The sequence below is a fragment of the Cryptomeria japonica genome, chromosome 5 (assembly GCF_030272615.1).
Source record: "Cryptomeria japonica chromosome 5, Sugi_1.0, whole genome shotgun sequence".
NCBI lineage: Eukaryota > Viridiplantae > Streptophyta > Pinopsida > Cupressales > Cupressaceae > Cryptomeria > Cryptomeria japonica.
Genome location: NC_081409.1, coordinates 306065981 through 306080101, shown reverse-complemented (window position 1 = coordinate 306080101; position 14121 = coordinate 306065981). Strand labels below are relative to the sequence as shown.

Sequence of the window (14121 nt, the reverse complement as noted above, 5' to 3'; positions counted from 1 at the left end):
GCACAATTTATTGCTAACATCCTTATACAATGCATTCAGGATGTGGGACCTCAAAATGTTGTCCAAGTAATAACGGACAATGCAAAGAATTGTAGAGCTGCAGGTATGTTGATTGAGACACGGTTTGAACACATATTTTGGACACCTTGTGCTGTCCACTCTCTCAACCTCATGCTACAAAAGATAGGCAGGAAAATACATTGGATCAAACAAATTTATGTTGAGGCTGAAGAGATCCAAATGTTCATCACAAACCATAACATGTCACGGGCCATTTTCAGATCATTTTCACAGTTGGAGTTGCTAAAGGTAATTGAAACACTTCAATTTTGAAAATCTACATTTCACTTTGATGGTTACTTAATTTTTATTTTTTTATCATGTCTTCTTTGTATTCTAATTTTTATTTTTAATTTTTGAATAGGTTGCCGAGACTCGATTTGCATCCAACACAATCGTCTTGAGGCGACTTGTGAAGGTGCGACAACCACTTGCTAGCATGGTAATTAGTCAAAGTTGGTCCCTATGGAGGCAATCCAATACTGAAAGGGCAGCAAATGTAAAGCACATGATCCTAGATGACACTTGGTGGGATCGAGTGGAATATCTTTTGAGTTTCACTGAGCCCATCATGAGTATGATCCGTTATACTGACATGGATCACCCATGTTTGGGAGAGGTATACGATGGCATTGACTCGATGATTGAGAAAATGAAAGCCATCATCAATGCAAAAGAGCAAGATCCCGAAGAAACTTTCTTCAAAGAGGTTCAATCAATTTGTGTTGAGCGGTGGAACAAAATAACCACCCCACTACATCTTGCATTTGCATTGACTCCCAAATTTTATAGTGATGAAATGCTTGCTAAGCCATCAAGGGTACCACCATGTAGAGATTCAAAAGTCATTGAAGGGTGTAGGACAGCACTTACTAAACTCTTCCCCGATTCTGAAATGGAGGATTTAATGACAAGTGAGTTTGCTGATTTTATAGCCTCCAATGGTCAAAGTGTTTCCGCTCTCCGTGACAAGTATAAAAAGGATTCTCATGCTTGGTGGTACCTCAATGGCCATACATCACCAAACCTTCAAACTCTTGCAATCAAAGTTTTATCGCAAGTAAGTTTCTTAATTTTTATTGCTCTCTAAATTTAGATTTTTTACTATTTTATAATTGTCACCCTCTCACTTTGTGTCAATTATTCAATAGGTTGCTAGTTCCTCTTCATCTGAGTGAAATTGGAGCACATACTCCTTTATCCACTCAGTGAAACGCAACCGACTGGCAGCAAGTAAGGCGAAAGAGCTCGTTTATGTGCATTCAAACTTGCGCCTTCTTACACATAAACAAAATGAGTATAAGGATGGGAGCACAAAGTTTTGGGATGTAGATCCAGAGTGAACTGATTTGGATTTTTCAGCTGCCACACAATCTTTACTTTCTGGGGAGTCTGATAGCCAATGTGCTGCTAGTGCAAGTGGCAGTGAGGCTGCATGTGGTTCCAGTACTCTACCTACATCATCTAATGTCAATGATGATGTTGATCTTGATCTTCCTAGTGACCCATATGATGCTATTGCTGATTATTAGTTGTCTTATTTTATTGTTGAACGGTTGAGCCAATGAACAATGAATTCGATATCTATCATAACATTCAAAGTTTGACAAATGGATATTTCATATTAGATTAGACTTATAGTAAATTTGTAATTTTGTTATAGTTATATCAATATGAATCATATATGATAGTTCCAAGTTTTGTTTAGCATATGGATGATATGTGGGATTCTAAATTTAATTTTTGTTTCTACTTATTAGACTGTATATATGTATATATTTATGATTTTTACATTTTTTTTGTACGGACGTACCCATACGTATTGAGCCCCCCCTAAAAAAATTGCCGTACCAGCGTATCGTACCTGTACCCATACTGGCAACTTAGGTTTGAAGGCAAAGGTTGTAGTGGATGAGATGAAGGTCATTTAAGCACTTTTGTGTCAACTTGTTTCTCTTCTTGGTGTGAGTTGATGTGTGTTTTACGCACATATGAACACAAAATAAAATACCAAAGTATTTTACCCTCTCTTGAACAAAATCACCTTAGATTCTAAATATCTGATCAACTAAGACGATTCCAAGGTTTCTATGGTCAGTTCTTGACATGTGGGTAACTCAATGGCTTGATGTGATATTGTTGTTTTCGCTCGGGGACTTACACAATTGTTCAGATGAATCTATCTTATCATGGATTTGGAATATGATATGCTGATGACTTAAGATTTTGCACTGTAGCTCTTTATCTAATCTAACAAAGATTTCTAAAAAGGGCAAAAAGAAATAGGGTTCAAGAATTCCTATTCTAAAACCTAGAATGCAAGAGGCAATGAATGATTCAATGGAATCCTACTAGGCAAGGTCTCACCATCAAGATAACAATTTGACACAAACTTAGTGCAATCGTCTAAGGTATATCTCGTAGATATTCAAATTATTATCATCAGACATTGATACCATTAAAGAAATGCATAATAATCGTGCAACAATTGAAGTTAAGTTCACATAAAATTCCAGTTGACCATGCAAGGCTAACTTACAATTAGCAAAAAGCTAGTGGTATGGATTAAATGGGTTCCGCACAAATGCATACAACACTTAAACAAAATCACCAAACTTCGATGATTGTATTCAAATCTACAACATGTAGACGACAATTCTCAAAAATCTCTCTTACAAATGAGAGGCAATGGGGTTTATATAGAACCTCAAAAGAAATGAATGGCCAAGATTCATTTAGAAACAAGGGCCAAGATCATGGCAACACAACCCTAAAGTTGCCTTAATTAGGGTTTACATCGAAAAAGGAATCACCGACATGTGATCCAATGGAATGACGCCTAGTCATCAAGTTGGGAATCATCTAGAAGATTTCGACCTGCTTTCCTCTCTCTAGCAGCATATTCGAAGAATCTAGCCAAAACTGAATCTAACTCCTTCATGGTAATGCTGGGCGAAGCCTCTTGCTGCACATCTATCATATCCAATGTATCAGAACAAGCATCCAAAGTATTCTCCCAATTTGGCATAAGCTTTTGTGAACTATGGACATGGATCAACAAGGAAACCAAATCATCAATTTGATTCTTCTTCAGTGAATCCAACTGGCTGAAGTACATGAACTTCATCTTTTCTAAGTGTAGACTGCTGGAAGCACTGACATCTACCCCTAACAATTCTTCAATGGATGTAAGGATCTTTGATTGAATTTTATGAATTGATCCTTCCATCTCTACACAATCTTTCTGTGCATGCTCATAAGTAGATTTCTGCATAGCCAATGAACAATTCCAACCTTGGAAATCATAGATATCTCTCTCAGGCACAAGTCCCTCATGGATCAATGTGGACATCGGAATTTTCTTTAGCATTTTGAGGCCGGGAATAGTCTTCTCCTGAATAGGCTGGAAATCATCCCAAACTCCTTCCAAATCTTGTATCCTAAATGCGAGCATAGTCGTCCTGTCAAATGCTTGGACAAACTGAGTGAGGAAATCATCCGTTTGTTTTGTTACATCTTCAATCCATTGACCAAACTCTGCATGTGTATTCCTTGCTGCCTCATGATCAAAATGAAGTCCACGGTTAATCACGATAGGCAAGACAAAGGTGGGATCTTCACGCCTCATCCCTACAATATACTCCTTAAGCTTAATGTTCTCTTCTTGATACATATTTTTCTTCTTTATCTCCCTATCCAACCTTGCATTGATTGCCCGGACTATATCATCAAGTTCTTGGAATTCTTGTGTCTTTGTAGTCCGTCGAAGGTCAACCGAAGTGATCTGGTAATCCATGTGAGTAGCTACATTTCTAGTCACATTAGCTATCGGGATAGCCACTTGTGCAATCCGCATACTTGTTTCATCTCTGGCTATATTTGAAAATATCTTAGCCGCCTTTAGTTCTTTCTTCTTATCATTTCTGGCTAAGTAGTCATCAATGTCATCAATAGGTTGTGTCTCTATCATCTTCTTACTTTTCTCCATGCTTCGCAACAACCAATCGGGAATGGTGAAAATTTCCATCCTATCATCAAGACACATCTCCCGATCAAGTCCCCTCAGTGCTGAGATAACATCATCATCATCTTCCTTATCCTTGGTCAAATCATAAACATTATTGCCCAAACTAACCTCCAATTGGATAGTGGGAGATCCTGACTGCTCTTCATCTTCTTGCCATAATGCCGATGTTGCTGTGCATGCAACTTCTAAATATTTTTTTAGCAAAATCACTGTATTGGAGCATTGTTCAAATTCTTTGCTCTTTTCTGACACATCTACCTCTTTCATTGATGGGGAACTAAGGGTGGACAAAGGAGTGCTAGGTTTATGCTTCTTCTTTGACTGCTGACTAACTATCTCCTTCCCCTCCGTCTTGGATTCTCTAGGCACACTCTTCGTTTTGGAGCATGACTCTCCTCATCTACATGAATCCTGACATCACTTACTGTTTTTTGATCATCTTCAAGAGAGGACTCCTCTTGTTTCATTTTCTCATAAGTGAAGGAAACGCTCATATCTATTAATTTGTTCATATACTTGTCTACCCATTCTCTGGAGAAATCAATAACTTCTCACATGAGCACATTCAAATCCACTACCTTCGGCTGCGACCAATTAGGCAAAAGAATAGGCCTATTCACTCCATTCTCATACTGCAGATGAGTATGATCACTGTCATCCACTATCTGATTTGGAATGAGAAAAAGTTTACATTTTCTCATGAAATCGATTGACATCCTAGACAACATCCTCTTTCTTACTGCTTGCTCATCCATGAGATTATCCCAGTAATCCTCAATGTCAACCTTATGTATGAATCTTTCTCCCTTGTTCCTTTCAAATCCGTCTCTACTCTTGTAAGTTTCAAGGCGATTGAAATCCACATAAAAATCTGTCTCTGCTCTTGGGGGAAATTCGCCACCTATCAGGACAATCATCCGCATTAAAATCCATCAAACTTGTTCACAAATTGGCTTTGGGGAAAATTGACTTTCATTAGGATAGAACATTTCATCCGCATTAAAGTTTATACTTCAGTCCAGGGGAAAAATGTGGCTCATCGGGACAAATTCCAACACTTAGTCAAAATTTAGGCCCTTTGGTGGAAAAATGTGTTTCATCAGGACAAATGTTAGGACAGTTGGGGGAAAATCGTCCTCCATCAGGATTTTGAGTGGGGGAAAATTATGGGTCATCGGAAATGTGTTCAAAACTGGGGGAAAAATGCCTCTCATCAGGATTTTTGATCCTTAGACTTCAATTTAATGGATTTCCATCAGGAATTTAACAATTTCCACACTCAAAAACTCTTGGACATGTCAAATTTCATCATTACGCATCAGGACTTAGCCAAATTTACCAAAATTTGACCGAGAAAATAGGGATTCCATTGGGATAAAGTGCAATTTTGACTTGAATTACCTCCTAGGAGCAGGAAAATAACCCCTGATGGATCTCTTAATGCTTAGGCACAAAAATATCACTAACTAGAAAACATTTTAAACTCAATCATGCTCAAAATCTGGTCTTAGACAAAATTAGGATCACCTAGACATCTAACTTTTTACACGCACTTGATCCTATTCCAAATTTCATAAAAAATTAATAGCATTTAGGCATGATCTACTTGGGCACTGAGAAGCTCAAAATTGCCATCTACTACCAAAACCCTAAATTAACACGACGCGGAAAGCAGGAACGAGGGGGTCCCTGTTTGCAATGTGGCGATGTGTGAAAAGGTCACGACTCACAACAGTGTGAAGCCTCTGGGATAGGCTCTAATTGTATTGATGCGAGATCATCTGGGCGTAAAAAAAATCCTACACATCCAGAACATATTGTTGAGAAGGAAATTTTTTTATGCAGCTAGGTAGGAAAAACACAAAGAAATGAAAACAAAATAAAATATGAAAATAGGTTAGGGTTTTTGTTTTTTGACCATTTGAAAAAGTGGGAAAAAGTTTTCGAAAACCATGCCAAATGTCTAGAATCGCATCGAAAGCATACAAGAAGCGCCACATTGACACTAGAAATGGTAGGATTCATTGGAAAAAATTGGAAATGTTTTACCAGCCAAAAGCTTGAACCGTGTGTGATTCAATAGACTTTTTGGTTCGTACTCGAATACAAGATGTACCATACTTGAAATTGGCAAGCAAATTAATTGATTTGGCAACTTAGCAAAAAAGATAATGCAATTTGTGTGAATATAAACCCTACCAACATTGAAACCCATAAACCTAGAAAACTCGTCAAACATGTGTACTCTACTAGATGTGATTTATGCAAAATCACATGATTTTTATGTTTCATGAGTAATCACGATTTTTATGATTTTTATCCCAATCTTTGCTCCATGGTTTGATCATTTGTTTTATAATGTTTATTGATTAATCTTGATTTTTTATGCAATTTTATCCTGATTTTTGCTTCTATGATTGATCATTTGTTTGAGTAAATCATGTGCCTTTATAGATGAGCTAAATGTTTATAATCACATATAGCCAAAACTCTTGCCAACATTTACCTTGTCCTCTAAATAGGCCAGCAATCTGACAATAGCAATCAGGACATAGTTTTCACCCAAAGCGCATCTTGAGTTAGATCAAGATGCCACGTACATGATATTCAACTATATTATCAGGCCTTCATGTCCACGGTGAATCACATGTTTGAGCAGAATGATCTTGTGAATGCTGATCAAATACATACACATATTTGAGGTAAGGTAAATCTTATTTTTTTGGACACCACCAAGCAAGACGCTAATTTGGTGTATGAGACTCTCTTGTGGAAGCCTACTACGGAATTGTTGTACCTTTATCTTACATGTACACTCCTCTTGCTTAGAGCTTGTGCCTTTTTTATGGAGTACACAAGCCTGGACCATTAGGGCCACCATATAAGATGGAGACACTACAGGCATATGGAGTCATGACTAGTATATCAGTTCTGGACAAATACTTGTACATGGCCATAACATAACTTAAATTAATAAAATAATGAATGTTGCTATGTTTTATTACACATCATATGATCATTCGAGTTACTAATTCATGTGCATTTATGTACTCTCTTGATGTATATAAGCATGAAAACTTTCCCATTGTTGTTGGTAATACATTACTCAAGGATCGTAAGTTAAACTTGTAGTTTTGAAAATCTAGATGTGTTATATCTAGGTCATATTTGAGAAAAAACACTAGTTTTTTCATTTTTGTTAATTTTGGAGTTTATATTACTTGAAAAGCCTTTTTGGCATTATATTTTGAGCATCCGAAAATTTTGCCCATAATTCAATTTATACTGGAAAATCATTGTGATGTTGAAAGGAGCAAGAACTAGCTTCACTCCCATGTGTTCTAGAGAATTGTATTTAGTAGATATATATAATTTAATTATTCTAGGCCTTGGCATATGTTGCCAATGTTTATGTTGAACATGTTGAAAGTTTTTATAACTACGAGCAACATTTTCTTCAGATCATGTAATGATTATTAATTAATCCTAATTTTCTTTTGTGGATTATAGCAACAAAATTCTTTAAAGGATTTTTTTTGTTTATTTCAATGTTACAAGACTGAGACTTTCCTCAGACTTGGTAAGCTGATTTTTGACTTGGATTCAAACTTGGCAAATTGAAAAACCCAAGAAATTGAATTTTTTTTTAAGGATTAAAACCTATTACATGCACCCTTTAATAAATATACCTTAAAGACACAAAAACCTCATCAAATAGAAGCTACTTTGATCATATACACAATTATACAGCGGAATGCAAATTTTAGCTGAAGGTAATATACATTTAGATATATAAATGTTGCCAAATGTAAATAAAACTCATGGATTTCAACAGTTACAACAAATATCAAAACAAAAATCTAGAAGTCTATGGCTCAAAGGAGCTTGCATCATGCTGCCCTCTTGTGTGGGTCTCTAAGATATGTCATGGGTGATGATGTAGGCATGATATTTTCTTGTGTCTCAATGACACCCACATCAACGTCCATGGTGTTTTCTCATGCTCTTTCCTCCTCTGCTATGGCTACTGCCTTTGCCTCTCAAGGTTGATCCACCTGGCCAACCCAATCAAGGTCCTCGTCACTAAAGATAGGATCCTTAGCCTCAGTGATACAATGTGATTGTGGATCAACCTCCTCTAGAATGATGGGTGATAAGTCACAACCCAAAATCTGTTTGTGGCAAAGGCAAAGGTTGTAATGAACATAAACTGGATAATTCAACCTTTGCACTAATTGTCAATTGTGCTTCTTCGAGTGTATGTGCTCCAACATACTCCAATTGCAATCACAACTTGAAGCATTGTATGGTTGGCTCAAGGAGATTCAGTACCTTAGCACCAAATCTTTCCCACCATGCATTTGAAATGAGAAAAGAAAAAATATATCTCATTGTCCAACTTTAAGTTTCAATATTTAAATATAATATTAAAAATGGAAATTTTTTAATTTTTAAACTTAAATTATGCCCTTAATTAAATTTTACTTGGTTGCAATGTCAAAGGAGTTGCTTGGCATACATCTTGTGCAAAGAGATCTCCCAAGTCTAAAGATCTCAATCTTAGTGACTATTTGTGCTCCAACACTAGAATCAAGCATCATCCGCTCTATATGATTGTGCAGAGTGCACTCAGAATCTCCTCATCTACCTTGAAATCAAGGTGGAATTGGAATTCCGGATTGAGGAAATAAGCAACTACGTGTAGGGGCATTTGAAGTTGGAGGTGTCATCATCTATCAATACTTATCAACTCTTGAGGCGATACTTATCAACTCCCAAATGAGGCATACTTATCAATTCCCAAATGAGGCGATACTTATCAATTCCTGCATAAGTGGATCTAGTGATTTGCTTGGCCCTATCCATGCCCTCATATGTGTAGCCCATTGTAAGCTTCTCCCCATCAAGAACTCGTAGGAGAACCAGTTTAGGCTCTGTGAATGACAATAAAATAAAAATATAATGTAGAATTAGATTTACCTTTATGATATCTGTGGTCGGTACCCGGAAGCCTTTCTCATAAAAATTTAACTTGCCACTCCTTACTAACTAACATGCACCTCAAAGCTCCCTTTGCCTGAAGCAAGAATTCTAATGTTGTAAAATTGGTTGTGAACCACGTTATGTTATGATGAGCCAACTCCTATATGAATTATCTCATTGGCTTGAGGACCCACATATGATTGTACATGAATTTACAATTTTTTTTTGCTATCTCCACACACACTTTGAACCATGAAATCCTGCCAATATCCTCCAATATGTGGTCAAGGCAATGAGCAACATAAGGAGTCTAAAATAATGATGGGTGCCTATCCATGACTGGCTACCTACAACAACATAATTTGTTACATTATCTGTAACTACTTGCACCACATTCTCCTCATCTACCTTAGCCAAACTCCCTCCCAAACTTCACAAAGGAATTGAACATTTTTGGTGTTTCTCGAAGCATCAACAGATTTGATGAATATTGTGCCTTTAAGAAAGAAACAAAATCAATCATTCAATAAAGTATAAATTAAAAATTTCAATCAGTAAATCGATGCATTTCAGGAAGCACAATCATCTGAGGAAGAAACAATATTTTTTAGCAATGTTCTATTTGTTCTATTACTCCAACTTTTAGTCCTGATGCTGCAACCCTTCCTCCATATCTCTCATTTCTCGTCCATTGTGGTTTCCACATCAGCCACCTTTTGTGACAAAATTGGGCCCTTTATCTCCTCATTATTAGGGGCTTTGAACCCAACCTCGCAAATAGTAATGGCATTAACCATCTTTTGCCAATAAGGAAAGCTAACACAAATAAATAAAATCAAATAAGCATTTATAAAATGGAGAGTTTAAATTTAAATGCCACCTATAAAAATTCAAGCGATAAAGAATCAAGCTATATATTTATAAAAAAAAAGAAAAGAATTACCTTCCTCCATGGAATGGAATGGTACAATAGAACCAAAAGTCTCCAATTGTACTTTTAGCTGCATCATATTCATAATTGTTCCAATCCATGCTCTTAAGTGATGACTGGGAACCCACAGTAGTGCAAGGCAAAATATATGAATCTAACCTAGCTGCACGAACTTTAGGCCCAATGCTAACACTACCATTACTACTAGCACTAGCACTAGCACTACCAGCACCTGAAGATGGATGAAATGGAAGAAGACGACTCTCCAGTCCCACCAATGGTTGCCATCTCCTCTTTTTTCCTCTCTTTTAGTTCTTTCTGCTGCTTAAAGGTTTCTAATTAAACTTGCATTTCATACATAACCTCAACATGCAATTTTGGGCATGGATTAGTATATCGGCATGCTATATGTGCAAGATGATATTTTAATCTGTTAATTCCTCCCCCAAGTAGAGTTATTTTGCAATGAAAACAAGTTACCTCTCCTTTCTTTTTGCCTAGGGTACATGTCTTGAACAAGGGTCCCTTCTAAGTTTCTAACTGAGGTTCTAGACATTGTGAATTGTGATATAGACAATTATAAATCTAAGGAATGCTGCAATAACATATAAATAGGAAAAAAATAATTTTTATGGCTTCTAATTAAACTAACATACAAATTTTAGGGTTGCAACTATATAACTAATTTATTCTAAACAAAAACACCTAGGGTTTGTTCTTTGGTCCTCTAAAACAAAATAAAAATGAAATGTAAAAGAGATAAAATTTTTGTTAAAAAATATAACAAAAGAAACGTTCAAATTACAAACTTACCTCGTAAGTCTTTCTTGAGATCAATGGTGAGCTCTTAGCAATCCTTTGTAGACTCCTTTAGATGTACCAAAAGCAACTACAAAACCTGCCCAAATGTGATTCAACAATTGATTTTTACTCAATATCAAAGTTACCTCGAGTTTCCGGGACAAGGACGGCAGGGGACGGCGGGACGTGTTTCCGGGACGGCAAATTTTTTTGCCAAATTTGGGGACGGCGGGGGACGGCAAAGGGGACGGCGGGGGACGGCAAAGGGGACGGCTATATAAAATATAGGAAAAATTTAAAATATATAGGAAAATTTTAAAATTCTAAATGTTCATATGAAAACATGGATAAAGCATGCATAGATACATTATATTCATATGAAAACCATAAAACATGGATATAGCATGTGTATGATACTATGAAAAGTTGAAAACATTTTAGAATGTAAATTCTGAACATACAACATTGTTAATACTCAATAGACAATATGCAATTATGCATTCATAAATCAGAATTTCAATTCATTCACGTTGTCAATATGCATATCAATAGACTTGGAGGTTAAATTTTCCCTACTTCTATCGATGCAGTTTCCCCCCATATTTTTTAACGGGGGTTTGGGGGCAGCGCCCCCAAGGTGGGGTCAAGGGGCATCACTACATTGCTGCCCAAAGGCTACATTGCTGCCATATAGTTTCATTGTCAAAATTATGAATTAAATTAATAAATTTAAAATTTAATTAATGTTATCTTTTTAATTTTTTTATTTTTAATAACAATTTGAATTAATAAGGGGCCTATATAAGAAAATTTAAATAAAAAATTGAAAAAACAACTTTTTTAATTTTTAAAATATTTTTAAGGGCCTTAGATATGGGGGACGTCTGGCTGTCCCCGGGACGGATTGGGGACGTCCCAGCCGTCCCCAGCCGTCCCCGGGACGTACGAACATCCCCCAGAGCTAGGGCAGGCGTCCCCCCCGTTTCGGGGACGTCCCCTCAAAATACAGGTCAATTTAGGGACGGGGGGAAACGTCCCCTGGCTGTCCCCAAGTCCCCGAAACGTCCCCGGGACAGGGACGGGGGTTTTCAGGTCGGGGACGCGTCCCTGGGTAACTGCTCAATATACTTTCTGGTTTGCCTTCAATGCAATCCAATTTAAAACCTCTCTTTTTCCTTCTCCTTTGGCTTGAAAATGAAATAAAGTTGCTTTTAGGGTGTAGAAGAGAAATATAAAACACAAACTTTTTTAGTGAATTGCTTTTTTTGGCTTTTTTAATATTTTTAATTTTGCCAGCAGCGGCCGAGTCTTTTCATTGGATCTCACCCATTCTAGTGAGTCTTCTGACTTTGGTGAGTTTGGCACGTACTCAGCTGCCAAGTCTCCCAAACTTGTTTGATGTTACTCGTCTTGAGACTCATTGAGTCTAGGCAAGTCCTTGTAGTTCATGGAATTCTGGTTTATTTAGTTCTGATGTATCTTCTCTTCTTTTCTTTTCTTTTGTTCTCCCCCTTTAAGCAGTCTTTCCAGGTTTCTCTTCCTAGAACTTTCTATTGTAAGCTGCTGTAGTTTTGAGTCCCATTGACCTATTTTTAGTACCCTATGGACATCAATATAGTTTCTTTCTTTCTTTCTCCATTCTAATGTTAGAAGCATAATGGACATATCATATCTTTATAATGGCACAAATATTTTTGTTTTTTCTCACTTTTCATTCGAAGTTGTTCTTCATTAATCTGTAAAGCGTAGCAATATGCAGTCATTCTGTTTTGCAATATGTAATTTTTTGTATTATTAATGCAGAATTTCCAGATGAAGTGGACACACCAATGGATGTCCCAGCTCGGCAACGGTTTGCAAGGTATAGAGGTCTGAAGTCTTTTCGAACCTCAAGTTGGGATCCAAAGGTTAGTGTGGCAAAACATAACTGAAGTCAGTTTTTGTGTAAAAACAGCTATATTATTTACATAAGGTATTGTGACATTGACAGGAGTCTTTGCCTGAAGAGTACGCTCGGATATTTGCATTTGACAATTTTGCTAGAACACATAAGCATGCTTTGGCAAAAGCAAAAGAAATTGATAGTGGAAAGCTGGATGGTTGTGCTAGTGTCGGTGCTTATGTTCAACTTCACATTAAAGGAGTTCCTATTGATATAGTCACAAAACTATTGCATGGTTATAGAAATCGGCCAGTTATAGCATTTGGTCTCTTTCAACATGAGACAAAGATGTCTGTATTGCATTTCAGGTAATTCGTTGATGGAATACAGTTAGTGCTTTCTGTCCTTCATTTACATGATTGTGTTCCTTTTACTAAATGAGCATCTGTAGAAAAAAAATTGGCAATGTCTTTTTGGGACTACCTTTATATTCATTATCTGGGAAACTGTATCTTGAACTTATTTTATTATAGTTTTTTTAATTCAATCTCATTTAACTTTCAGTTCCTTCCCTTACTTCTATGGAGTTTATAACCATCATGATAGCACCATCTAGAACTATTGGCACTATAGAGGGATTGGATATGTAATTCAAAAAAACAAAAAACATTCTTGCTGAGAAAAAATGATCCTGTACGGATCATGTACACGAGTGTTGGCAATAATATTGTGTATCCCTTTAAGATAGTTTCTCTTTTCTGCATTGGGTATTTTTTTTCTTAGTGTTGCACTCTTTACATGCTTATTTTTTAATTTTGTTTAATTTGATCAATGTAGTTATTGTTTTCTGCATTCTAGGATGGATAATTTTCTATCAATAAATTTGTAATGTTATATAATGGAAAGTTTATTCTAGATAGTACAAGGAGCCATATGTAGGGTATTGTATAGCTCACACTGTGCGCCATACAGAAGCTATTTAAGGACTGTTGTGATGGTGTGCAGTGTGTACCATAATACACCAAGGAAATTGAAGATCTGCTAGAAATTACAAGTAGCGTATACTCTTGATCTTTACCCAAGTGGCATTATTTAAGGACTGTTGTGATTATGTGCACCGCTAAACCACTTGTAGCTGCCACTTTAGGCTTTTCTCCTTTTGCCTGGTCATTGACCTGCCTTCTAAGAATCTCATGAACAGTGCCCTTGGGGACTGGACCTGTGGTTTGATTTAATTTGTGGTCAGTAGCCAGACTAAATATTTTTTTGACCCATGGCTGAATGAGAGTCATTAGGAAGAGAAAATTTGTTGCAAGCCATTGGAGCAAAAGGGAAAAAGGAATCAAAACAATATTTTGGAGATAAAAAAGGAAATGTTGGAAAAGGAAAGAAAGTTAACTATCTATAGTAACATAGGGATTTAAGGCAAGAAACATA

General features: G+C 36.6%; 1 protein-coding gene across 8 annotated transcripts in view; it reads left to right on the top strand.

Moving 5' to 3' along the window:
• Positions 1-14121, top strand: part of LOC131066561 (uncharacterized) — a 190385-nt gene that overhangs the window by 155567 nt on the left and 20697 nt on the right. For all 8 annotated transcript variants that reach the window (XM_058001366.2, XM_059221434.1, XM_059221436.1 and 5 more), the window contains 2 exons: positions 12606-12709; positions 12793-13052. In XM_058001366.2, the coding sequence (XP_057857349.2) occupies positions 12606-12709; positions 12793-13052 (364 nt within the window). The remainder of the gene's footprint in view (positions 1-12605; positions 12710-12792; positions 13053-14121) is intronic.